The 27989-nt window shown below is 45.3% G+C and overlaps 1 protein-coding gene across 1 annotated transcript; it reads left to right on the plus strand.

The window, feature by feature from the left end:
• Positions 1–31: 31 nt before the first annotated feature.
• On the plus strand, positions 32–27969 carry LOC124470083 (collectin-12-like). Its single transcript, XM_047023799.1, has 10 exons — positions 32–651; positions 1676–1726; positions 19105–19227; positions 23104–23190; positions 23380–24423; positions 24613–25098; positions 25265–25401; positions 26800–26909; positions 27093–27235; positions 27421–27969. The coding sequence occupies exons 1-10, from the start codon at positions 645–647 to the stop codon at positions 27468–27470; spliced, it is 2238 nt and encodes a 745-aa protein (XP_046879755.1). The 5' UTR covers positions 32–644; the 3' UTR covers positions 27471–27969.
• The last annotated feature ends 20 nt before the right edge of the window (positions 27970–27989 follow it).

The raw sequence follows: 27989 nt of genomic DNA on the forward strand, positions 1-27989 counted from the left end.
TCTCTCCCCACTCCCCTTGAAAAGATCTCTAATAGGTTCCACATTTTTCACCCGGGGGACACGTTAGCCATCAGGCCAGTAATTTAATCTCATCTCCGGCTATCCAAACTCCGCACGACGTCCTAGGGTTTGCACTGAAACATAACCTCACCTATCCTCCTCTCCAAAGCAAACCTTCAGTGGAGGAGCGGACAGATGTAGAAAACACGTGGTTATACGGAGAACACTCTGCAGACGCGGGACTTTGCGCGTTGACATTTTTGTGGGTTTGAAAGGTGGTTAACCAGCGCACTGGCAAACAGATATCAATATCCCTACACTCTTAACTTGCAGTCTACAGGAAAACAACTCAAAAGGCCAGGTTTCAGGAATATTCCATCTTTTTATGCTGAAATAATCTTTTTGCAAACGCACAGACTCAAACGATATGGGACTCTAACGGGACGCTCATCATGAAGAAGTAAAGTTTGGATTTGAAGTTGGAAGACTGAAACTTTATTTTGTTTTTTAATAGTATCATAAACTGTTTTAAGAAACGCTGATCAGACGTGTTTGATTGCACTGGATGTGGGGATGCGCAAAAAGTGAACGTGGTACCGTCAACTTCTTACTCATACACCATTCTTATAGATTTATAGAACGCCATGAAAGGTAGGCAAAGGGACTGAAATATTGCAGTGTGATGTCTATCCATTTAATCATCTTTTTTTACGAAAGTGTTGCTTGGTATTATTTCGATGTGTCTCTGTCTGGATGTGCGTGCTTACGCGGTATGTCACATCTGGTTAAGATTATCGTCCTGCGCAGTGCTGAAACGGAATTGCGTTTTGAAATACGTTGTCTAATGCTAATGTCTATTCTATTAGAGGTTATATGGTATATATACATATATATATATACCTTATTCTATTCATCATCCATCAACATGATCAAGACTACATTTGGTTGCAGAAGATGTCTATGTATTTCTCCTTCTACTTTGGCCATCAAAGTTACATACAAGAGTCAGAGCTCAGCTGCAAATATGGCCACAGTGTTGAGCAGTCTGGGCTAAAAGTCTTAAAGGCTTGTCATCTACTCATTATGCCATGTCTATTTTTAAATGTTCGTTGAGTGATTGGGGACATAAGTCATCCTACCCCCTGCCTCTACTGCCCCTGCCTCTCCTGTCCCCCTGCTTCATTGTCCAATTCTACCCTTGCCTCTTCTGCCCCTGGCCCCACTGATCTTCTGTCCCTTGCCTTTGAATGTCCTTCCCCCCTGCCCAATGCCGACTAGTCAACACTGTATCTCTCAGACATCTGTTGGCCATTACCAGTGATGCTCTCCCCCCAAGCCTCCTCCTAGCCTGTGTCCTATAGCAGAGTGGTAAAAGAGTGTAATTAGCTGGTTTCACAGTCAAGTCAGAGAAACCACAGGCTTTGGCTGATCCTACAACCCAATGTCTGCTTTTACTTCACTCACCATCACGCTAGAGTTATAGCATATGTCACATGCCCTTATCTGTCGGCTGAATCAGGCATATATATTCAAAAGCATCTTACTAGCGCTTTGCTTCATTGGTTGATCTGGAGCGAGGTGTTTTACAGAGAGGCAATTTGTCTTTGCATGTACTGTATATCTGTGAAGCCATGCTCAACTAAGAACTGTACATGCATGTGTCTTACATTTACAGACGATTTCGCAGACGAGGAGGAAGTACAGTCTTTTGGATACAAGAGGTTCGGTGAGTAGAAGAACATCCCCTCCTACTACTGTATGATCTGTCTCAGCTGGGCCTTAGACTGATGGCTGCCTTCCTCTTCCTCTTCCGAGAGAAAGCTAGACAAAGAGGCAGTGTGTGTCACAACAGACATAGGTCAGTGTGGGCCATGTCTCCTCACAGCCAAGGGGTCAGGAGGTCACTGAAGTGTTCCTACTGTGGACCGCCTAAGTATGGGCTTGGACAGAGCAGCAGCTAACTGCGACTGACAGCCTGTGTGGGCCATCCCACCCAGAGCCCTAGAACGTCCGACACAGCTTGTGAGGTCAAGAGGACAAAGCCTCATAAACACACACTCGCCCATTTATTTACAGAGAGATGCACACATACACGAGCTACTTTCTTTCTTTCTCTCTTAATTTCTCTTTCTTTCTTTCTTTCTTTCTTTCTTTCTTTCTTTCTCTCTCTCTCTCTCTCTCTCTCTCTCTCTCTCTCTCTCTCTCTCTCTCTCTCTCTCTCTCTCTCTCTCTCTCTCTCTCTCTCTCTGTCTCTCTGTCTCTCTGTCTCTGTCTCTGTCTCTGTCTCTGTCTCTGTCTCTGTCTCTGTCTCTGTCTCTGTCTCTCTCTCTCTCTCTCTCTCTCTCTCTCTCTCTCTCTCTCTCTCTCTCTCTCTCTCTCTCTGTCTCTCTCTCTCTCTCTCTCTCTCTCTCTCTGTGTCTCTCACATACACCCCCACACACAGAGGGAGGGAGACACGCTCCACTGTTCTCTGGAGAGCTAGAGAGAGTACTCCATCATTGTAGTGTACTGTTGATCTAGGAGGGGATGTGGGAGCCTCTATGTCTCTCAGCTCTGCTCCAGGATGACTCATGCAGTCATGCTTGGGCCCGGGGCCCAGGTCGTAGGCCTCAGTGTGAGGATGGGGAGCAGGCTCTCTCTCTTCTTTTTTTTACCCCAGCGCCGGCGGAGTCAAACTCAAACTGTGTCAAAAAAACACCATCTCCCTCATCAAAGTGTCACCCGAGAGGAAGCATCCTGTTTGTCTTTCTCTCTGAGTGCACGAGCGAGGGAGGGAGTGAGGCAGCCCATCTCCTGGACTACATTAGAGTAGTGTGGGGACCAGGCCACAGGCCAACTCGCTTTCAACTTTATTCAAATGAACTCTGGATGTGTGGAACAGTTCTGGCTGAGAAAGCAGCTAGCTCAAGAGGCTACTAGAAGGGTTGCAGGCCCAGGGAGGGGAGGAGGATGGGTGGGGGAGGTCGTTGAGGGGTTAGGGTGGGAAGACCACAGCAGCAGCTGGACTGGACTGAAGGCTTGTCCCAAACACTGTCTCTAAGGGCCATATTGTGCAATTTAAAGCTGCTGCAAGCCTTCATTGTCCACACCATCACACATGCTACATGTACAGTACCTTCTCACTATTCAGCCTTCATCTTTATTATCTTGGCACTCTGCTGGAGGAGAACCATGGGTTTACATCTGCATCAGAAAAAAGTATCTGGCCATGACTGTACAGTTAATTCAGCTGACTCCAGACCATGTTCTGAACAAATGCTGGCTAAGTAGCCGTAGTGCTGTATTGGGGATTGATAGATTATTTGCGTTGACTTATCAGTCTCCATTTGGGAGAAAAGTTGTTTGTTAGACACAACTTGTGTGTTGGTTTTCTTGACCCCATTTGGAGAATTCCTGAAATTCTGGGAGCACTTGCGTGTACTGTCTAGCACTGATCCCAGTCTTCCAATGAAATGTAGGCTAAGCTGTATGACAGATAGATAACTCCCAGAGAAGCTTTCTTCCAGAACATTCTTCCTCAGTGATTCAGAAGTCCTTCAGGACAAGGTGGTTGTGTCTCCCAGAGCAGAAGGAATTCTGCCTTACCTTGCTGTCTCACCCCCCAACACAGAGGCCTAAGGTTGGCTGCATGAAAAACGCAAAGGTGTAATATCAGCACACTTGAGTACTGTGTGGGACCACATGTTGAAATGTGTTTATGTGCTTTTGGTGGAGTCATGTGCAATTGCTGACACATGTGCTGCAGAATCACCCGGGTAACCATTTCGCTTTCTCATCATCAGAATGAGCTGAGCTGACATGGCCCAGATACGTATGAAACCCTGTCTTCTTTCTCTCACTCTCTTACATGTGGATGGACACACACACACGCACACACGCACACACACACGGGCGCTGAGTGAATTCATATGGTAATCCCATCTCCTTCTTTCTGCCAAATTGAAGCCAGCTCAAAATTACCTCTCCAGTCCTCAAGGTTTGGACATATTTATTTTCCTGTGGGGGGTTGACATAGGAAGGTCATTAGAATGAGACCAAAAATCCAGTCTGTTCTTTAGCTGAACCCCCTCAGCTCTTGTTAAAGGCTGGATGAAGGGAATCTGTCATGGGCTTGAGAAGCTATCCTTCTGGCCTTCAGCACCAGCACAAGCATTACCCATTCATATCCCACTGGCAGGCAGTGGCATGGATATGGAGAGAGCCCAGGAGTGTTTTGTAATTACAGGACTTTCATGTCCCTCTCCAGGTAGTAGTCTGTTCCGCTCGTACTTGACCTCGGTGATTGATCTAAGGAGCCGTTGTGGAGGTAGTTACACCAGAGATATCTAGGCTTCAGGAGCCTCTCCTCCCACACATCTGGGTCTGGAGTCGTGGTGCCAGGCATTCTGTGGCCGGTTTAGAACCTAGAGTGTGCTGATCTGTTTCCTGCACTTGTTATGGTTTCTTCAGCATGGCCTGCTGGAGTGAAGAGCTGGGGTCGCTGCCCAGGCCCAGCTGTGTCAGCACAGCCGGCCTCCCAGCCGGCCTCCCAGTTCTGTCCAATGGGCCCCTCTTGCGGGGAAGGGAGTCAAACATGACTTCCCACCCCCTACCCAACCTCCCCAAATTACTCTTGGCACCATGCTCCAGATGAAATAGGAAAAACACACAGAAAAGCCACTTTAGACTGACTTTCAACAAGACGTGGAGTGTATCTCCAACTCAATCTTCCAATGTTTCCCGTGGCTTTGCGCTATGTGCCACTCTGCAGTGTCAAGCAGCGTGGAATGCGCTTTCATGTGGCTCCCTTGTTCAAGTTGTGGTGTTTCTCAAACACTCTCCATCATTTTCCTCTCTCGACATTACAACAACAGGATTTTATTTGCTATTTTTCATTGTTGAAGAAGCCTTAAATGTGCTTACCAGTCACCACTGTTGTCGAGGTTGCGTTTGAACTAGGGAGTCCCTCACAAGTCAGATTGGTTAACCTTTTAGCATGTGTCTGTTTGCTTTCGCTGTCTCTTTCATTCTCCCTGTTTCTTGTTTTTCCTGACTCTCCCTCTGTGGGCAGTGGTTTTGATTAAAATCAAAAAACATCAACTTAACCTTTTCCTAATCACATCACTCTGGGTAGGTGTGATCTCCAGATTAGTGCTGCATAACAGAGCTCAGACAATAATGTGCCCCCATCATATTCTCTTCTGAAACTTAAGGCCTTGAGATTGTCTTGAGAGGGCAATTTAGACACTTAACCTTACCTGACCGTGCAAGCGTGTCAGGTAAACCACCTGTGCACCTCCCACTACGCAGTGCAGAGAACAGGGAGGGATGGGAAAGTACTTGTACAAGTCACCCAGAGACTGGGGCAATGAACCTGAGTTGCAAGCTAGTGAAACATTCTTCTAGACCAGAGAATGTGCAAGAGAAAAGAGAGAAAGACACTATTAGAAAGAACGATGGAGAGAATGAACAGAAAAGAGTTAGCAAGAGAGATAGGGGGGGGGGGGGGGGTCATCATTGATGTTGTGTCAAGGAAAGGGTTGGTGACAACCATGAATCCTTTTCCAGTTACACAGGAATAACATTGAAACTGAGTTGTGTAACAAGACACAGGAAAGGTCTTAGTCTTCCAGTTTTTATGGCAGTATCATCCTAGTATGGCTTACATATCTCTGTCTGCTGGAAGAGAGACAAGTCTCAGGTCACACAAAGATAGTAGAAACTATATGGCTATTAGAGCTGGTTAAATCTGGGTAAAACAGGGCTACGATCCAACAGACAAGACATCCTTTCACATCTTATCTTACTGTAAAAAAAAAACAACTCTGTTCCAATTTGGCAGTTACTGGACCAAAAATAAATCAATCTCACAGTAAAACCTAAAACTGCTGGACACCCCATCGATGCTTTATCTGAACCCATACATAAAGCTTGACATAAAGACCAGAGCAGACATGATCTACACACTCTGCACACTGCCCCTTCTCATCTCCCTAGAATACCCACACCCACTCCTAGAGAGATTGAGCGAGATAACATTGATGAGGGGAATGTGCAAGGAGAACAAGAGGTGCTGAGGGCAAAGGAGAGAGAGGCGGGCGGGTGGGTGGGTGGGTTGGGCTTGGGGGGGTGGGCTTTTGGGTGGGAGGGTGGGCTTGGGGGGGTTCTTCCCCAGGGGGATGAAGGGAGTGAAAAATACGAAGGAAGAAAAGGTGGAGGGGAACCAGGCTGTTGAAAGACAAGACCAGGAAGAGGACAGATGGATTTGGAGGAGGGAAAGGATAGATAAGAATGTTGAAGATCTAGTTACAGTGTGTGTGTGTGTGTGTGTCTAAGACAGATGGGGGAGACTGGGATTCTAACAATGAAAGCCAGTTGGACATTGTTTGTGGAGAAAAATCTGGTGACGATCTTGTCGTTCACCTGCTCTTCTCACACACTCATTGTTTGACATAACAGAGGATGATGCACATATATAGAAAACATCCTATAAAGCAAACAGGGGAAAAGGGAACAACAGATATCATTTCAACAATTGGATCTATGGAGAATAAAAGGGGACATATACAGTATACTTTTTAATACAGTCCAATATATTAAAGAAAATACATTTCAGGTTTGGCCTTATTAAGTTGTGCTGTTGTACATTTTGAGGAGGTTACGTATCCAAAATAAAGTATTTGGTTTTACTTTATAGCATTTTATCAAAAGAGTATGACAAAAGTATATCTTGACTGCACACTCTCACATCCAAACCCTGCAGACAGTGAATCCAGAAAGGGAAAAGTGTATCTCACACGATCATAACTCATTCCCATCAATACAGAATCTTTCAAAAATATGAGAAGGAGCCAAAGGGAAAATGGCAGGCGATCAAGAAAGACAAAGGAATCTTGTCTGCACATAGACTCCTTCATCAACATCATCCTGCATTATAGGTCATCACAACTACAGACAAAACCCTTATTTCTCTCCTGATCCCCCAGCAGAAAGAGTGGTGTTAATCCAGTCAACATGTGGATTTGGCCTGATCAACACACATGCTAGCAGTTAGATCTTGTTTTTTTAATCCAGGGTCTGGTGTGAATGACTCTTTGCTTTCACCTGAGGAAGACCAGCTGCCCTCCACCCTACCCCAACTTCAAACCTCCACCCCCACCTTCCCCTCTGGCCCCTCAGATCTACCTCCACCCCCATCTCCTCTCTCAAACCCCCCTTCTCTGTAAACCCATCCCCGCCCCACACCCTCCATCAACCCCCCACCTCTATCTCAACCCCCCACACACACACCTTAGCTCAACCCCCAACTTCACATACTACCCCCAACTTCCATCCCCCTACCCACACCACTACTAGCTCCACTTCCCAGGCTCAGCTCCACGTCACCAGCCCTGGTGTGTCCTGGAGGTGACCCGTGCAGTCATGCAGCAGCAGGCTGACCCCCAGCGTTGGAGTCAGGGTCAGAGAGGCCTCCGATGCGGTGTATTTAACATGGCTTTCATGCAGAGTGTCTAAATCTCACATCCACAAATGGAGTGTGGAACAGCAGAGAGAGAGTGAGCTATGCCTGGACACCTGCATACCTTTGAGGCCTCCCTTTGAAAAATAGTGTATTACACTTGGCAAGCCAGTAAGCCTTTGTTTTAAAGAGGCCATGTTCAAGTTATACCGCACCTACGTATAAACCCCCTGGGTATAATGGATTCTGTATAATGTTTGCGTGTGTGTGTTTTAAGCATTAGTGAAAAAGTGCACACATGTAAATGATGAATCCGGTGGTTCTAATTCATACTCGTTTAGCATACTGAAAAACAGAGGAGCTGTTTTTCAGAGGTTGAAATATTAACGAAAGAAAATAAATCGACTCAGCAAGCTGCCAAGATCAACCCGCCGCTTCCTGGTAGTTGTGAAAACCAGAGCAGAGGTAGAAAGGAGATGCAGTAGTCCAGATCCCTGTCAGAACCATAATGACTATCACATTTTCAGATGTGGTTAAAACGCAGAAGGAAGAAAAAATCACGGGTGTATTTTCTTTTTACACACTTTCCTGAACCCAGTGGGTCTTTGCCTTCAGTGTTTGATCCACTGGAGAATGTACAGCGATATATATTATACCAAGATGTAGGTTATGGTAACTATAGTGCTGACGGTGATGGGTGAAGGAGCATCAAAAGGTTCCCGTTAAACCCAACCCTGGCTGTTCAGAGTGGTGCCAGAGGAGAACCATTTGAGGTATACATCAAAAAACCTTCCAGGGGAGAGGAGTCGGCTGTTTAGCCCCTCAAAACAAACTGCAAACAAAGTAAACAGCTTTGTTGGGGGCACAGTTTTAAACGTTTTGTTCTCTGTTGTTGATTAGTGTTTCCAGTAACTGCTGTATACTCTGCATGATTCATATGCCCAGATGTCTGACAGGCAGGCGGGTGCTCCTCTGATTGGGTAAAGGCAAATCTGACAGTGTTTTAATTGGCTCAGGGCAGGCCTGACATTAAAGAGCATGCTTCTCTGAAGACCTTGGCAGACAAACATGCAGACCATCTTCTTGTCCAAATACAGCTTGGTGTCATGGAGATAGACAAGTCACGCCCCCACATACCACCACAGTTGTGGTAGGCCACCCATGCGAAGCTCCATTACCCACCATGCAACAGACAGACAGTCTTTATTGTTACATCCTTCAGAATGCAAGGCATAGCTTTTATGTCTGCTTTTCTTTTCATGTAGATATGTTGATATTGGACATTACTCAGGTGTGTGGGGGGAAAGGATATTATGGAAATGTTTCATTCGTCAAGTGGTTTCCTCTCATTCAACTGCGTCCATATGGATTTTAAACCAACTCAAATCCAAATTTTGATTTTCCTGCTACATGTAACTGTCAGTAAAAATCGACCCCCCGGCACCACATTTTGAGGACTTAACTTGTATTGCCACTTTTATGAATCTCTGACAGATAAATATGTAATCATTTTTTTTATTCAAACCATAGTTAGTTCATTTTACAAGCCAAACTGGAGCGGGTCTGACTTATCTTCTAATTAAAATGTAACCTTAAAACCCTTAAATTACAGAGTGGTTGATTCAAGGTTGACCATAAGCCCTGACAAGTTTTCACAACCATACAGTAAATCTTTGCAACCCAACCCAACACCACAGCGGTATAACACAGAGTGTTGCATCGTATGGGAAAGCCAACCTTTCTCTGAAGAGGATGTGATTTGAATAAAGTCTGCTTCTCTTGCTCTGTACCTCAGCTAACATTGGTTCATCTTAGCGTTATCCCAGCAGGTTTAAGCTCAGCTTGTGTTAGCTCAACACTCCACATGGTTTTGGGTCTGACTACATTGAGGCCGGTGGCCAAGTGAGTGATGAGTTTTGCTGATGGGACTCTGCCTGGGCAGTAAAATCTCCGGCCCATTGTGACTCCCCCAACATGCTTCCTGTTAAACCAGCCCAAGAATCTGCCTTGCTTCTTTATGACCTAATGGTTCTATCTGGATCCACATCTGCAGCCTTGACGTAGACCAGGTTGACTTGGAGTTATAGCACATATACAGTGCCCTCCAAAAGTATTGGAACAGTGAGGCGAATTCCTTTATTTTTGCTGTAGACTGAAAACATTTGGGCTTGACATCAAATAATGAACGTGAGACCAGAGATCAACGTTTCAGCTTTTATTTCCAGGTATTTACATCAGGATCTGATGCACAACTAAGAAAATATCACATTTTGTTTGAATCCACCCATTTGTCATGTGATCAAAAGTATTGGAACAGATATACTTAAAACATATTTAAGTGAATAAGACTTAATATTTAGTTGCAAATCCTTTGCTTTCAATAACTGCAGCAAGTCTGTGACCCATTGACGTCACCAAACTTTTGCATTCTTCCTTTTTGATGCTTTCCCAGGCTTTCACTGCAGCCTCTTTCAGTTGTTGTTTGTTTTGTGGGGTTCCTCCCTTCAGTCTCCTCTTAAGCAGGTAAAATGCATGCTCTATAGGGTTTAAGTCTGGAGATTGACTTGGCCAGTCTAATACCTTCCATTTCTTGCCCCTGATGAACTCCTTTGTTGTTTTGGCAGTGTGTTTTGGGTCGTTATCTTGCTGCATGATGAAGGCTCTGCCAATCAGTTTGGTTGCATCTTTCCTTAAATTGGCAGACAAAATGTTTCTGTAGACTTCCGAGTTCATTTTGCTGCTGCCATCATGTGTTACATCCTCAATGAAGATTAATGAGCCCGTCCCAGAAGAAGCCATGCAAGCCCAAGCCATGACATTACCTCCACCGTGTTTCACAGATGAGCTTGTGTGTTTGGGATCATGAGCAGTTCCTTTCTTTCTCCAAACTTTAGCCTTTCCATCACTTTGGTAAAAGTTAATCTTTGTCTCATCAGTCCATAAAACTTTGTACCAGAATTTTTGAGGTTCATCTCTGTACTTTTTGGCAAATTCCAGCCTGGCCTTCCTATTCTTCTTGCTAATGAGTGGTTTGCATCTTCTGGTGTAGCCCTTGTACTTTTGTTCATGAAGTCTTCTGCGAACAGTAGATAGTGATACCTTCACTCCTGCCATCTGGAGGTTGTTGCTGATCTCACTAACAGTTGTTTTAGGGTCTTTCTTTACAGCTCTCACAATGTTTCTGTCATCAACTGCTGATGTTTTCCTTGGTCTACCTGTTCGACGTCTGTTACTTAGTACACCAGTAGTTTTCTTCTTCTTCAGGACATTCCAAATGGTTGTACTGGCTATGGCCAATGTTTCTGCAATGGCTCTGATTGATTTTCCATCTTCTCTAAGACTCACAATTGCTTGTTTTTCACCCAAAGACAGCGCTCTGGTTTTCATGTTGTTTTCACCTCTGAATACAGTCTGCATAGACAAAACCTATCTTACCCAATCTGAACCTGAGTGTAGACATTCAGTGGTATTTATTGATTGAATAATGTATGTAATAGGACACACCTGGGCAACAAAACACACCTGTCAGTCACATGTTCCAATACTTTTGCTCACGTGACAAATGGGTGGGTTCGAATAAAAAGGTGATATTTTCTAATTTGTGCATCAGATCCTGATGTAAATACCTGGAAATAAAAGCTGAAACGTTGATCTCTGGTTTCACATTCATCGTTTGATGTCAAGCCCAAATGTTTTCAGTCTACAGCAAAAATAAAGGAATTGGCCTCACAGTTCCAATACTTTTGGAGGGCACTGTATATAAACCGAAAGCTATGGGATGTAGACAGTAACTTGACTTTGTTGAGGTTGTTCTGACAACAGAGCTATAATCTCTTAGATGTAATATCGATGGCAAACGTGAGCTCACAATATCATGCTATGTAACCAAGGATACTGTGGGTACATGTGTGTGTTAGTTTGTGTGTGTGCGTGTGTGTGTGCATATAGTTTGTGTGTGACTAGGTTAATATAAGTAAAACCTCATGGCTTCTGTGAAGTTAAATAGCTGCTGGCAGAGTGGAGCTGCTTTAGATCTCCATCCGTCTTTCCCCTTGTGTTTTCCTCACTCAAAGGCAGGCACACAGGTATGTTACTGTAGAGCACTCAGAATATGCAGTCAAGTAGTCACGCACATACCCACCGCAGACCCAAATGAACTTAGTCGCCTTACTGTCAAACACCAAAAGGCGTGGTAAGTCAGGTATACTGACACAAACAGTGCATCTGAGACACAGGTGTGTTGGGTGGGCCTAGGGTTTGGAGTTTGGCCTGAGGGCTTAGGGTCTGGAGTTAGGGCTTGGTCCAGGGTCAGGGCTGGAGCCTGGGACTGGATTTGAGGGAGAGTAGTGTGCCCTCTTTATGGGGAATGAGCTCAGACTGTGTGTTGTCATGTTGCACAGAGGGGAGTACATTCACACTGTTCTATAAAACCGTATTAACTACTAATAGCATGTTGTTTATGGTGTATGGTAGGAAGTAAATGTGAACTTTCTGGAGAGAGACTGAAACACTCTAACTAGACCCCTGCAGATGGCCATGGTTACCGTGTGCAAGCAGATTAAGTTCCAAGTCAGAATGAGAGGGGAGGGTTGGGTGGGTGGGCGAGTGAAACGGGGTAGGCAGAAGACCAAGAGAAAGGGAGAGAGCCAAGGGGAGGGGGTACTGTATGATGTTAACGTCAAGTCCCCAACGTGGCCACCACAGACCACCATCAGCAGCAACAGAAGAGCCAGTCATGAAACGTCATGCCTCAAATACCAGTTTATGGTTTATTTTCTCAGCTGTGTATCAGTGAGAATATGTCCCCTTTGTTTTATTTCCCTTTTCTTCGACCAGTTACGTCCAGCGGTTTATTTGCGCTTGACTCCCTGCCCTAGCTTCTTCGTCACTGGGGGTCTTAGTAGATTTAGTTTTGAAGGGCACCCAGAGGAGCCAATTATGGGATAGCAAGTCATAAGAGTGAGACACGGGGACATCAGAGACAAGGACCAGGTTCCAAACATTCCTAAAACAAGAAGTTGAGCGCAAAGAAAAACCAAAGAAGGTTCTGGAAGGTTGAAAGAAGGGAAAAAGAGAGGGTGTGCGAGAGGGAAAAAGAGAGACTGCCAAACATCTCCATTTAAAATGCTGACTGGAAGGAAATTAGAATACGCCAGTCTTTACTCATTGAAGCTTTTGAGATGGTGCAGGATTGCATGTGGATGAGTTGTACAGAATGCTTGACCTTTTGATCTTTCTCATTCGAAGATCAATGAAATGCTTGTATTGTTTCAGTTTGTCTGTCATTGAGTTGAATATGTTTTATTATAGTTATCAAAACTCCCTATGATCCCATTTAGTTCTTTTTGCTGACAGTTTCTGTTTTATTTTCTTCTGTATCAATTTCTGGACGCTGATGGAGGTCATTAAACATTGGGCCACACACGCGCACACCTTCACACACATACACACACACACACACACATACACACACACACACACACACAAACTGGGAGACAGCAATGTTTGGGGTGCTTAAACCCTTGTTTTGCTTTGTAACCAAAACCCAGAGTCATTGCCTGGGTCTCAAATCCCCAAGCTGTGCTGCGGCCAACCCGCTCCCTCTCCCTGCTTCTATTGTTGATGGAGGTTTCTAGAAAGACGACCTGCTCGTCTAACACTGAGTCTGTGCAGACCCAAGAAGGGCCTCTGGTCAGGGTGGATGGGACGTACCAAGCAGGTTCTGTCTTCTGCTCGCTGCCTGCCTGTCTGCAGGCTACTTGTCCCATTTGTGAAGTGTTTCTTTGTCCATGTTTACTATCAGATGGTGTGAAGACATTACAGCATCCATGATGGGGTTGCTGGGTTTTGGCTGGCTTTGTATTACCTTCCATCCACCTGCTGTCCAACTTGTAAAATATGTCCCCTCTCTCTCTCTGTCTGCCAGCCCACCTTCTGTCTATAGATCGTACTAGATTGTGTGGCAGAGAACATGGTCAAAGATACAGTTGAATAGAATATTCAGTGAGGCAAATTGAGTCCATGACTGTAACATGATGGTTCTAATTAAAGGCAACAATTTTTCATACAGTATCCTTGGCAGTCCATAAGTTATGCCATGTTTAGGACAACTGTGTCCCCTTAAGAAGACTACAAAGAGACTCTTGGTCTTGTTAGGTGAGTTACGTGCTGCAATTAAACCGAGTCATCAATAAAGTGTCAAATGTGAAGCAAATTAAATGCACCTTGATTACTTTCTAAAACTTGGAACATACCTCTGTGTTTGCACCAGGTTTGCAGAAGAGTGTCTGTGTTATCTGTCTTTCTCGGGCGTAAGTAGCCCTCTAAGCTCTCTCAGTCACACACTGTCACACTGCAGAACCTGGTTGCAGTCTGGCTAACCTCTCTATAGCGTGATGGTATGCAGATCTACTGTCACGGCTATGTCCGGTCTGCTTTTTCACTATGTCCCCCACTTCATCTTTCTGTCACTTGGTGTCTCCATACTTCTGGCCTCCACCTCCTTCTCTTTATTGCTCTCTTCCTGTTTTCCTCTTTCTCTCTTCCTCCATCATTCAGATATCCCTTTTGCTGTGTCCCTCTCATCTCTCTCTTCCCTCTCCTCTTTCACTCATAACCGCGTGTGTCTCACGCCTGGCTGTCTCGCGTGGCGACGGCGTATGGTTTCCATCACATGCTGTAAAAGAGATGGGGCGTTTGGCCACACACGGAGGAGGGATGGTGTCAGCTTCTCTGGGCCCCAGGATCCCTATCCCCTCGCACCCCCCCCCCCCCCCCTCCTCCCCCCACGAGCCATGCTGCTCCCCAGGATGAGGTCATTGGCAGGTACAGGCTTTAAGTTAGAACAGTGGGTATGTTTTAAATCAGAGCCAATTCAAACTGTTAAACAGTCCATCATTAGGCAGGACTTTCATAGAGCCAAGATCTAGACCTCCACTGTGGATGCTGGAGGTGGAGGGGAGGCCTGTTGGAGATGTACAGCATGGAGGCTCAGTTTGGAGCCTGGATATAGAGTTGAAGCCCACCCTGGTCAGACTGGCTCCCTGTCCCCCTGCCCACAGACGGATGCACCTCGCACACATGCACACAGACACACTCATGCTCACACATGCACACATTTGATTCAGTCTCTTTACTACTCCTCAAAGTCATTGAGAAAGCAGAGCAGCGTATGAGTCATTCATTAAACCCTCCTCTCCCTCCAAATAGTAAAAGATCTTGGCTTGGATTACAGCATATCAAAAGATCTTATTAAACTTCCTCTCTTCTCTGTTTGAGGTAACGAGAGACAGATGGACTAAGGAGTTGCAGCTATTTTAAACCTCTTATAAACAAGGAGAGTGTTTAGCGTGACTTAAAAAACAAATGTAACAATTTAAAAAAATCGTCCAGACCTGTTATTGTCTGGTCCCACTCTAACCCAAAGGAAGTGACTGACTGGCTGTTGTCTTAGAGTGTCCTCAGTCTCTGAAACTCCTCTCTCCCTGTCTCTGTCAAGCATGCCAGAGATCTCATTGCACATAACAATGCTCTGATTGCCCTCTTGGAGTAGATGTGAGTTGAGGGTTGGATTCCTGGAAAGGGCTGAGTGTGTTAAGCAAGGCAGCGCTCCAAAACACAGTGTGCCTGACCTCAGATCTCTGAGCGTTGTGTTGTCATCCGTTACTATAGCGTCCCTGCTACTATTTACTGTAAATAAACGTATTTTAATGAGCTGGGCTTGCTTATCTGTTCTGAGCTAACCTAGTCACTGGGAGGTCATTTTGACTGTTTAGTAAAGCTCAGTTGTTTTGTTTCTTGGGGGGATGGGGATTGAACAAATGATATTTGGGCAGGATTAGGGTTCAGGAAATCTCATTGATAGATCTTGAAGGCCCAGCCTAGATGTCTACTGAGCAAAGAGACTAACCTTGTCAGAATGTCAGATCATCTTAATGGCTTCTACAAAACAATAGCATGTTGTCCCTTCTAAAGACCCAGGGAAACCACATTGATGTAGAAAGGGATTTAAGTGCTATTCTTGTTGTGGAGAAGGTTCTATGGGTTTTTGTAGCGCTTCGATGTCTTTTGCCAAAGGCAGTAATGTTTTTTCTTTTTTTGCCAGCATGTGGTCTTTGCATCCTGAATGTAGTTTTGTGGTCACGATCGACAGAGCTAAACTGAATTACTGTCCAGTTGAATGAGGAGGACGATGAAGAATCTGTACAGATACCAGGCTGTAGTTAATCTGTGAACAAGGAGTTTGGCATTCCCTCATGTCTCTAGTTCTGTCTGTTTTTGGCCAAACGCACTTTTCCCCCAAAATTACAATGACAAGACAAGAGAAGCATTTTATTGTAGAGTTTGGTTTTGGTTTCACAGTAGAATTGAACTCTTATAGCTGACAGACCAGACACATTAGAAAGAATCACAAACAAAACCCATCAGAAGTGGAAAGGCATTTTGTGCCTGCCACAGACACTCAGACGCAGTGTTTAGAATAATCTGAAAGAATCTGCACACTATTACAGACAAAATGTACATATGATATTAAGGAAGCATACGTATGACTTGGATCACAGCCAGTAAGACAATGAGAACACTTCATATCCCAGGTGTCTTTGCTGCCTGAGCCTTTCTCACAGGGCTGACTTGACTTTGTTGTGACACAGTCAGAGAAGGGCAGCATCTGTCCCTTGTTGTGATGCTGTCAGACCCAGGGCCGATCCAGGATGTGACCTACTGAGAGGCAAACATCCAGGTCAGGACCCCAGCATTCTAACAGAACCCTGGGTCACAACCCCAAACTGGCCCTTGGACATCCAAGTGGAACGTAACGAAACATAAGTGTTCAACAAAACACAGCTGTCTCCCATGATGCATCTGTCCCAATCTGATCTCAATTTCTCTCTTTCTTTCTGTCTTGCTCTCAGAGAATGCAGCTGAGTGCTGTTGTTGTCAGCCATGTTTGTATTTTGCCAGGTGTCCTCCATATTTGACGAAAGCCAAAACTCATCTTAGTTTATCCGCACAGCATGCTTAACATGTGACCCATGAGTTATAGCCTGATGTCTGTTGACTGCACAGCCCACAACCTTCCCCATAGAGCATTTTCTATCTCTTTTAGCATGTATAGTTATACACACTGTGTGTCAATGTGTTTGGATTGAGCACCATAATCTTGCCCAATCAACTGTTTGATTACTTCAGGCTGATATGCCTGCTTAACATTAGTGATCCTCGAACGTATAAACAGACAATAATTATCACAAGTGTTCAGAAGTGTTGACTCATCACTTCAAGTGAGCTGCTGAAAGAGGAGAGGCATGGTCGTCTCTTCTTCGAACCGTGTGCTTGAGGTGTCTCTCTCCACTCAGAATTGGGGAAGGGATTTTAAGAGGTATTCTTGGCAGGCACGAGGCCTTGTTAAGGGAGTTTTAAAGAGGCCGCGGAGGCCCTTCAAGAGGCCTGTTCTTGACGGCCATGTGCCCAGGGCCCAGGTGAGTCACTCTGAGGTGGAGGAGGAGGGAGGGAGCCAGCGAGCAGGAAACACGCGGGATGGTAAACAGCGCTGGACAGGTGCTGCCTTTCACCTCTCCTGACCCCTTGACTCTCAATTACTGTTTCTGCTCCCACCGCACGTTTTCGCTCTCTTTCACGCTCATGATCGATCTTTCTTTTCTCTCTCTCTCTCTCTCTCTCTCTCTCTCTCTCTCTCTCTCTCTCTCTCTCTCTCTCTCTCTCTCTCTCTCTCTCTCTCTCTCTCTCTCTCTCTCTCTCTCTCTCTCTCTCTCTCTCTTTCTCTCTCTCGTTAACAGGCACTTTTTGGCCTACCATTGTATTTTTGTTATTGTATTGGTATAATTATTATCAAACCGTTTCACTGAAGGGGGAATTCAACTATCCTGTGTTGAGTGTCCTCAAAATACACATCCTGCATTGTAAAGCAGTATGCTAGCCATGGAGCGCTAGCTCCAGTCAGTTGAGGACACCGCTGGTTGGACTAAATGCAGGAGTTGAGTCAGAGAGGTTGGCTATACGCAGAGACATTTGACAGCTTAACCGTGTGTGCATAATAGGCTATGTCCGTGCCTCAACACTCCTGTCCGGTAAATCTCGGTTTCACTCGAGTTGGCGGAGGGAGCATGATCCGTCCTCCAGCTGGAGTGTTAAACCGAGGCCTGACACACACTGATCATTACTGTTCCCTTGGTAACTATTGGGAGGGTAGAGCTGTTAACATCGGTGTCCTGAACCGCATCCTGGACAGTGGTTGCATAAAAAAGGATTAAACGATCGGACTAGCGAAATAATTGGCTAAGATGTACCTAGAGTAGCTCGAAGCGGTTGAGCTGCGTGGGTGGCGAGGGATTCTGGCGCCGAAAGGTTTCCTGGGTTACACTTATCCACAATGGATTGTCCGTTTCCTTTCCGTAATGACTCATAATCATATTCCTCAGGATCAGCGTCCATTCATTTGAAAGTTGTCCAAGCGTTTGCCACAGGGTGTTGAATAGGTGTACCTTTGTGTTCTTCGTACACGGAGAACATATAGAATAGGATGAATGGTGTCTTAGTGTTCCCATGGAAAGTTCCATGTTCCAAGAATTCTCTTTCACTTTCTTGTCCAGCACACGGCATAGGGGGTTTTATTTCAGGTAAACTTCATGAACACCAAGACCTTTTCTCCCCTGCTTCCTGAATTAAAATGAAATACAGCTGTGTTCCCGTCAGCACTGCGGATACAGGCACTAGTCTGTCAGGAAAGATATCGGAGGAAAGAAATATTCCGGGAAAATGTAGAATACCAGGGTTCTGTATGTGCCTGTATGCATCCCTGTTGTTTAGGAAGATTTGAACCCATGGTTTGAATAATTGGTTGGATATTGCATCCCACACCTTGCAGGACAGAGTACAAACACAAAAGTACAGACCCGTAACAATGGCCCAGTGGTTGTCCTTATAGCTGTTTTCTGCCCACACACAGTGTATTGTGCAATACTGTACTCCCACTTGAATGTTTTACACAGAGAGATGTATTTGTACTGTATTGCAATACACATTTTTGCTTGTGTGTGTGAGAGAGTGTGTGTGCATTTTGTATTTGTGTGTGTGTGTGAAAATGTGTATGTGGGCATATGTGTGAGTCTGAATTTGAGTGAATTTGCAGAGTGAAGACTACCCCCGAAAAATAAGCATTTCACAGAGCGTAAACAGTACTGTAGGGGTGCTTGTTTTTCTCCCCCTTGCCCCCCACCCCATCACTACCCAGGAGCTCTTGGGACCACAGGGCCCTTTCATGTGGCCCACAGGGTGTTTGTCCAGATGTAGGGGTCTGGGGCTCCAGAGACCAGGCCTAGAGTCTGAGGGGTCCCCAGCCCACACAGGGCCTCTTCTTCATACGGTCTTACGAACCCCCAGGCCCGATTACTGTACGGGCTCATTGGATTCAGAGAGTTCTGGGGGTATTTGCTCAAGAAACTTCCAAATACTTGTCGCTATTAGGTCATACTAAGTCTGAAGTTAACATTAACCAACCTTTTATGTTGGTTCCTCCAAGAACCCTCACCGTGTTTGGTATCTCCTTTTTCTTAGAAAGCTTGATGTAACTGGGTTTTGAATAATACAGTGGGTTTAAACAGATGTGTGGTCGTCAGTGTGAAACTGTGTCTGTCTCCCCTCCATAGGGATCCAGGAGGGCACCCAGTGTACCAAGTGTAAGAATGAATGGGCTCTGAAGACTTCCATCGTCTTGCTGTACGTGTTGTGCACCCTCCTCACCATCGCTGTGGCTGTCCTCGGATACAAAGGTAAGGCAAAATCCTCTCCTACCAAGGCTGGCTGAAATATTATTTAATGTCATTTCAAATCATTTCAGTATTGGATTGAGTCATCCTGAAATATCAGGTTAGAGGGGACCAGATTCTTGTCTCCAATGTGCCAGGCAAGATCAATCAAACACAATGTAGTGTTTCATAATATTTCACAAAGTATTTGGATGGAGGCACACAGGACCTGTCTTCAGTTACATGTGTGTTAAACGCTGTCAGTTGAGCTGTGGCAAAAATATTCATTTGATTTCTTTATGGTAACATGGGGCCAGAATATTTAACATTTCTCTGCATAACCTCATCCACACCCTCACATGTAACACCTTGTATACATATTGAACCAAAGTCATAAGGTTCGTTGAGGGCCAAGGTGTCCAAACATCGCGTGTGGTCGCTCTCCACATCCTGCCAGGAAATAAGATCACTACTGCTTGATCAACATGAGCGTAATGGGTCTGTTTGCATTGGAGGCGTGGGTGCATGTGTGTGGTATGTGTGTTTGAACCAAGGTCCCATGTGACCCTTTACAGTCTGCCCAACCATGACATGGATGATGTTGGGCAATGTTTCATTGTTATTAATTAAGGCCAGTGAAAGACTCATGGAAAATATGAGTGTTTCTGCCTGACTGTAAGACTCTGTGAAACTAAAACAAGACTAGGTTTTTCACAAAAGTCACGTTAGCGGCACCCCCTCACTTCACTCCGCACCCTCTGGCCTCTGTCTGCCACTCCAATATGTGTGTCTATTTGAGTGTGTGTATACACCTTATTTTACCCTGACCTAAACTCCAGAACCTTCTCTACGTTTATTCAACACCCCCTATTTTACCTCACACCTCCGGCCTCCACAAAGCCACAGCTCAGTTTCCTGTTCTGTTCGGCTCTGACATACTTTCCAGCTCGGGAAACCATCCTGCCATACTTCGAAGGCCGAACTCGGAACGTTCCAGCCATAATTGCTCTAAACATTCCCATATGCGGTCTATAAGTGTCTTCCTATTGACACCGTCTTGCTGTGACATGAACTTAACATGTCGAGCGGTTATCAGGGCTTTGGAAGAATGATGTCCCTTATGCTCACACTGGGATTGTGTTTGTCCTCATAGCCTCTCCTGTCCCAGGCTCTGTGGTCTCATGCTGCCCTAATAGATCCCAGATGAGCAGTGAACTCGGTGCAACTCTAGCAGAACCCACCGAAATTGGGTTTTTACTGGCGCTGGGGCTCGGTTCTGGGGGCTCGGTTCTTTAGGGAACCACACCTCAGCCTTAACACGCTCTCAGGTCCAGATGGTGGTATGTAGTGGTAGAACCCTCCACTCCGTACTCGAAAACATCTGTCCTGCAGGTTCCTGTCAGACTGGATTGCTGATCTCAACTTGTGATCCCTCTCTCCTGCACCACTGACCCGAAGCAGGGCTGTCTGGTGTCCCATCTCCCTCTACAGGATGTCGACTCCCTTGAGACACTATGCAGGACATCAGCGAAACCTTCTTTCCTCAGTTATTTTATCTACTGAATCTTGTCCTTTGGCGTCTGAACGGAAAGAGAGAGAAAGAGTAGAGAAGAGAGAGAAAGAGAGAGCAGACAGTGAGAGATGGATAGGGTTGGAAACTTCCCTCACTCTGCACTCCTGTTACTTTCACTTCAGATCTCAGTTTTTCTTAGAGTGTGTATGTGTGAATTTTAATATATTGGGATTACAAAATTACCACACAGCTGCAGTACAGCTGCAGGTATACTAAAACTAGGACAACATCAAGACATAGATATATGGTATTAATTTGTATGTTTGTTGGCAAACAAGTGAAACAATAATGTGTACTCTATGGTTTGGTCTGCAGACTGAGGTAAAATAGTATTTTTTGCTTTGCGGTGTCTGGTGACTGGAAATGTGTCTCATTTCATTTGCAGTGGAACATTTCAGCCCAGTCTGACCATGCCTTCACTGGCACAAACTCCCTAAACAATGTTTTAAAGACAGGGTAGTTCATTTGGTAAACTCTAATCTGTCATCTGTTAGTCTTGTATCCTGAGAGGATTGGCTGGATTGATGACTAGGAAGATATGAATGGAAACCATACAGGTTCACAATAAAAGCCAGTGACACTGGTTTTCCAGTTCTGGTGACTTCAGTTTCCAAAAACAGCTCATCTACTTGTTTATTCTTAAGTAGGAAATGTTATTGTATTTTTTCATCCAGTTTTCGGATAAATAGAGAGGCATTCTAGGAATAATGATCTGTGTTGTTCTGGTGTTGCGTTTCCTGTGCTAAGAGGAGATTAGGAAATCTGTATATGTTGCATACTTATTGTGACATTCTGTCTAAAGGGGGAAGCTTTCACAATGTTTAACTTTTTTGTATTTCTTAAGCCATATTGTGTAGTTCTGTCTGCTATGAGTATCTTCTTTTCAAATTATATCAACCCATCCGAACTGTCTACTCTAGTATCCGAACTGTCTACTGTAGTTAGTTTGAAGATGTATGTACTGTCTTCTAGATTTGGACTCCCCTCCTAACAAGCTGACTTAGCCAGACTAGCTTTCGCTCTGTATGAGGCTGAACACACATGCAAGTCATTAAAGAAGTATTTGCGTGAACTTCTGGGTTTCTATTTTCAGAGGCTTTTTTCTTTTTTCTTCTTTCCATTGTTTGTTGACAATAAGAAAAGTATACTCATCTTCCCTGGTTGAAGAATGACTCACAGTTGTTACTCGAGCCTCTTTCATTTTCGAAACCGTTACCTTTCATTTTGTCCGATCCAGTTAGGGCTCTTTAATGATCAAGGATTCCCCAAAACTGAAGAGGGGATCCTTAAGCATTTAACCCAATTAGTTCTTGTTTTTATGCTTTGTTTCAGCTCTAGTGTAGAAGTGTAAACTCCCCAGACTCATTGCCTGTGATTAGCATCATGTAACCAAGCAAATGGCACAATAAGACATCAGTACAACATGGTACAATGAGTACTGTATACCCCACAAACAAAAATGAAAGTGGGTCTGGTGACTGTTTTCAACAGTTGCAGACTAAGGCTGTGTAAAGGGATGTACAGTAGGGGGTCTGGCGGTCTTATATTAATGATGAACTGATCCCTGGGGGCAAAACCCAAACAGATGATGCCCATCAGAAATTAGGCCTGGAGGGCCTTTACCTGTTTTCTTAACTGGCGGATGAACAACAGTTAGGGTTGCAGAGCCGCAGCATCAGAGGGGCTGTGGTCTCTGCTCAGGACTGGGATGCCTCCCTGGAAGTGAGATGGTTCCCTGGAATCCCAGACACATTCCAGAGGAAATGAAGGGTCCGGTGGCCTGTGGGGGCGTGAAGACCCTCCCTGACACAACGTCTGTCTCCCCAGGGCTTCCTTTGATCCTCCTGTTTACTGAAGACCCCCTTGAGGTCACTTCCTGTTGCCGAGGGTCCCCCCTCTCCGACCACCCATTGAACGTATCGTCAAAACTTATGATGGGGTTTTCTTATGGTCATGAGAGGAAGAACTGAAGAACCATTTGTGACAACAGATAGTTGTCACAGACAACACCTTTTTATGTTATGTAAAGCATTTTCTCCTGAGTGTCTATGGTCAGCCTAGTCATATCTGCAGCAATATAATACTTCACATACACTTAACCTTTCCTATTCCTGGAGCCAGCTATACCTGATTCAGTTGTTATTACATACCCAACAGATATGTAGACATCTTATACAGCGTCTGCCAGTGAGAGTTGCTGGATTTCTCTCTGATCCCTTTTAAATAGGAAGTCTGGGGTCTCCGGCTATTCAGTCTTTTTATCTCAGACACTTAATAATGTATTGAGCCTACCCGCCCAGTCTTACCTGTCCATTTTTTCGTTGCAGTGGTGCAGAAGGTTGACTTTGTGTCAGAGGGGATGGAGAACTACAATGGGAAAATCATAGAGGTGGAGACAGACTTGAAAAAGCTAGGTGAGTTTCATGACAGATCAGTACTCACTAGCTGAGCACACAATATTCTTTGTAAAACTTTGCTTACTTTAAGACATTGACCATTGTGCTGCGGGTCAAAGATACCTCGTTGCCTGGTCTTAAATGCTGCAAAGGCATCGCCAAATGAACTTCAGGTGTATCCTTTCACCGTCCTACTTGTCTCCTCAGACGATCAGACAGAACAGAAGACTGAGAACACCACCACAGAGTTCCAGGCCTTCAAGAACAACATCCGCGCTCTACAGAGGCAGCTGGCAGAGGTGTCAGAGCGGAGCAGCAGCAACCGGGCTGCACTGGGCCGTCTGCAGGACGCGGGCCTGGACTTCCAGAGCACACGGGCCTCCCTCCAAAGGCTGCTGGAAACCAACAGTGCCACGCTGCGCTCGGTGAATGGCACGCTGCTCGCCTACGGAAGCTCCGTGGAGGGTCTCCAGGAGGACACGGTCAGGCTGCAGACGGAGCTGCAACAGCAGGTGAACCTCCAAAGAACCGTCCTGCTCAGCATCGGCAACCTCAACCTCACCCAGGCCCAACAGAGGGGGCTGATCTCCTCCTTGCAGCGCTCAGTGGATGACACCAGCCAGGCCATCCAGAAGATACACAACGACTTCCAGAACCTGGAGCAGACCGCCCGACAGACCCGCTCCGACTCCGACTGGCTCAGGGAGAAGGTGGAGAACCTGCAGGGTCTAGCCTCCAACGCCTCAGCCCTGGCCAAGGCCAACAATGACAGTCTGGAGGATATCAGCTCACAGCTGGGTACCCTGGGGGGCCAGCTCCAGAACACTAGCAGCCTGGCTGAAGGCCACGACCAGACCCTGAGGGAGATGATGGACCAGCAGAGGGACCATGACAATCACACCTCCACCAAGTTTGACCAGTTGGAGCTACGCCTGGATGAGTCAGAGCAGAGCATTGACCGGGTCACCGGCAACATCAGCTTCACCACCCAGCTTCTAGGGGCCATCAACATCAACCTCAACCAGCTGCGGACCTGCGGCGAGACTGTGGGCCGCCACTCCGACTTCCTGCTCAGCTTGAACAGCTCAGTGGCGGAGGTGAGGGGTGATGCGGCCACGCTGAGGTCCCAGCAGGAGGACTTGACTGCCAGGTTGGACAAGGAGGTGACCAGCCTCTCCATCGTCATGGAGGAGATGAAGCTGGTGGACAGCAAACACTCGCAGCTCATCACTAACTTCACCATTCTACAGGGTAAGTTCTTTCATTGCAATACTGTGTATCTTTGAGCCCATAAACCAAAAATATCTACAAGGGTACAATGTTAACCAAGACCATTGATCAGAGATGGCTTACTCATTGCCATTGTGGTAGGTTTGGTTTCTTAGTCATGATGATCTAAGTTTTCCCTTCTCTGATGGCATGTTTGTTTGTCTGTTCCAGGTCCCCCTGGTCCCAGAGGCCCCAAAGGAGACAAAGGGCTCCAAGGATCAGCTGGTCAGCCTGGTCAAAAGGGCGAAAAAGGAGACAAGGGTGTTCCAGGGCTCCAGGGACCCAGAGGAGAGAAAGGATCTGCTGGACAACCAGGATTACCAGGGTTCAAAGGTCAGCCTGGCTCCCGTGGCAGCCCAGGGTCCAAAGGCTCCCGAGGGTCTGGAGGCAGGGCAGGACCCCCAGGGGCTAAAGGGGAACCAGGCACGGCCGGACTCCCAGGGAGAGATGGGCAGCCTGGCCCTCAGGGGGCCCAAGGACCACCAGGGATCCGAGGTGCAGTGGGGCCAGCTGGGGAGCAGGGGCCTAGGGGGCCGGTGGGGCCCATTGGCGCTCCAGGACCCCCAGGACTGCCAGGACTCCCTTACCCACCAGCAGTGCCCCTGGGACCCATGTCTCTGCAGAGTGAACCTCCTGCTCCTACTGTATGGGCCCCAGGTCAGACTCTGTCATTTCCTTCTGTTTGTAACTGGTGAAACGTATGAATCCTTGCCCCACAACTGAGATGCTTGGGAGGTACTGCATGATGGAGTCATAACTGTTATGGAGTCTTATCAGTCAAAGTATAGTAACTATTTGGCCATTTTATAATTTATCAACATAGGTTGTCCCGCAGAGTGGGTTGGCTTCAGAGACAAGTGCTACTACTTCTCCAAAGAGCTCCACAGCTTTGACGAATCCAAGAGGAGCTGTGAAGCTCAGTCTGCATCAATGTTGATCATCAATGATATGGAGGAACAGGTAAAAGACCAACTCACATTGACGCACAACAAAATATTTCCAACACCACTCGAGAAATTTGAAACAGATCCGCCAACACCACATCATGAATCGACTGCATTATATTCCCTTTATTGCTGCACGGTTTATTTAGAGTTTTTCATGATTGCTAAAACACATTTCTTGAAACAGTCAATCATTTTCTCAAAACTGTAAACACAAAACCAAATATTCAAACTCAATTTCCAAAACTTCTGACTCTTCTGGCAAGATCAAACACTCGCCCCTAAACCATGTAACTTCAAAATCCAACAATGCTTTCAGATCATAAACACATCAAATCACTATATATACACTATGGAGCAATCATTAGACCCCCCCCAAAAAAAATTGAATTAGCATCCAGGCCTTGTAGTTACATTTAAAGAAAAATGTGTTTATGTATACACAGTAAATGCATTTACGTAGCAATAAAGAAATTTGATTTTGGATTTTGAAACACTGGATTTTGGTGTTTCAACACCCATTGACACTTTCCTGATGTATGTTTAGCCTGTGTTCTGCACCTCTCTTTTGCCAACCGTCTCTGGAGGAGGGGATCCCTCACTGAATTGCTCCTCCCAAGGTTTCTTCAATTTTTTCTCCTCTAGTGAGTTTTTCTTGGCGTTTTTCCCTGTCTTCCTTGAGGGTTAAAGTTGGCTGACGGGCAGTTCTATCGGCGTATGTGAAGCCCTCTGTGACATTGCGTGTAAAAAGGGCTGTACAAATACTGTACATTTGATTGGAGTTACATTAACCACCACAACTTACGTAGTACTGTCAACAAAGAACAAAGAAAAACTGGATAAACCCTCTGATGTGCTGGATATAGCCTTGTAAACACTCCACACCTATGTCACCAAATGCCAATTCTATTTGCTGTAGGTGATTTACCCTGGTATATGGGTTTAGGTCATAGACCTTTCATCGCCACACAAAGAAAAACTGTTCAATTGGGTTGAGAAAAGGGCTGTATGGTGGAAGGCAAACATTTACAGTAAAAAAAATGCTGGTTGATGTTGAACTTCTCTTGTACACGGACACCACAGTGAAAGCTGACATTGTCCCAAACCACCATTAGAAATAAGTGTGAACAATTTTGAGTCATTGTGTTTTACAGATGACAACTGTGTTGTAGTTGTGTTTACTGTATGTGTTTACCATTTAGCAGCACAAGTGCATCACACTGCAAAATTTGTTTAGTGAATGAGAATGTGTTTGGAGTTTTGCCAAAACATTGTCTGATTTGACAAATTGGTTTAGTTCAATGAACATTTGATTCAGAGAATGGGGTTTAGTGTTTTAGCAATTGTAAATCATAAGTCATTGTATTTTTTTAAAGAAATATCTACAAACAGTGTCCTTATTTGCCCTCCTCAGAAATGGCTTAAGAAGCAGGCTTCTGGGAAGGGTTACTTCTGGATAGGTCTGACTGACAAGGAGGAGGAGAATGTGTGGAAATGGCTGGACGGAACAGAACCTGCCTTCACGTGAGTTCAGTCACTCTGTCCTTCCTTGTGTCTCCGATCCTGCAGTTTAAGGTCAGTGATTTCTTTATAGGATGGAAGAGTGCAGTTATAGATCATCTAAACAGGGCCAGTGGCCTCCAGTCAGTGTGTCCAGTGTCCAGTGAGGAGTTTGGAGTGTCAGTGCCCTCTGCTGTTTCTATGTAGGAAGTGGAAGCCTGGTCAGCCAGACAACTGGAGTCACGGACATGAACGAGGAGAGGACTGTGCTGGACTCACCCACGGACTGTGGAATGTTTTCTTCTGTGAAGATCTCATCAGCTTCATCTGTGAAAGGGAGATCGAAAGCTGTGAGTAACTGTCTTTCTGTCAATATTTTATAGATATGTATGTGTATACATACATATCTATTATAGTGTTATATTATACTATAATGTATTATAGTTTTCTCTACTGTATATTACCTGTTCACTCGTATGCAATATTATATAGTATTTATTTACTGAAACACTAATAAATATGTTTGTTTTTGTAGACAAAGCTCCAGGACCAAAGCCCTCTCTGGAGAGGGAGGGGCATAGCTGAGTCAGAGAGGGTGTGGCGATGAGCAGATAGACTCCACCCACAAAGTGTCACAACCCACTGACATCCTGCATGGACATCCCCTATGGAAAGAGAAGAGGGACATACAGGGCACAAGTCTGAACATAGGCTATGGTTGTATTCACTGGGTTCCTCCCACTGGTGGTCAGATTGATCTTCACTTCAAAGTGAATTCAGATCACACATTCCAGCATTTGCAATCCTGCCACTGGACAATCGAAGAGTTAAGATGACTGATTGTGTTTCATTTTTTACCAAATTATCAGACTTATACAGATATTTTTCATTGTATTTTTATAGTATTGATTTTATATGACTGTATTCCACACTTACAAATGATTATCTGAATGTACATTGTACTGCGTATGTTTTCTATGCAAAAATTATTTCATCAATGCCACCAATGACTCACCCTAGTGTCTTTAAGATCTGAAAGTAGTTCCTGAATAAATTGTGTGATGTGCAAAATGATGCGTAAAAATAAAAAAGATATCGCTGATA

The sequence above is a fragment of the Hypomesus transpacificus genome, chromosome 8 (genome assembly GCF_021917145.1).
Source record: "Hypomesus transpacificus isolate Combined female chromosome 8, fHypTra1, whole genome shotgun sequence".
In the NCBI taxonomy this organism is placed as follows: domain Eukaryota; kingdom Metazoa; phylum Chordata; class Actinopteri; order Osmeriformes; family Osmeridae; genus Hypomesus; species Hypomesus transpacificus.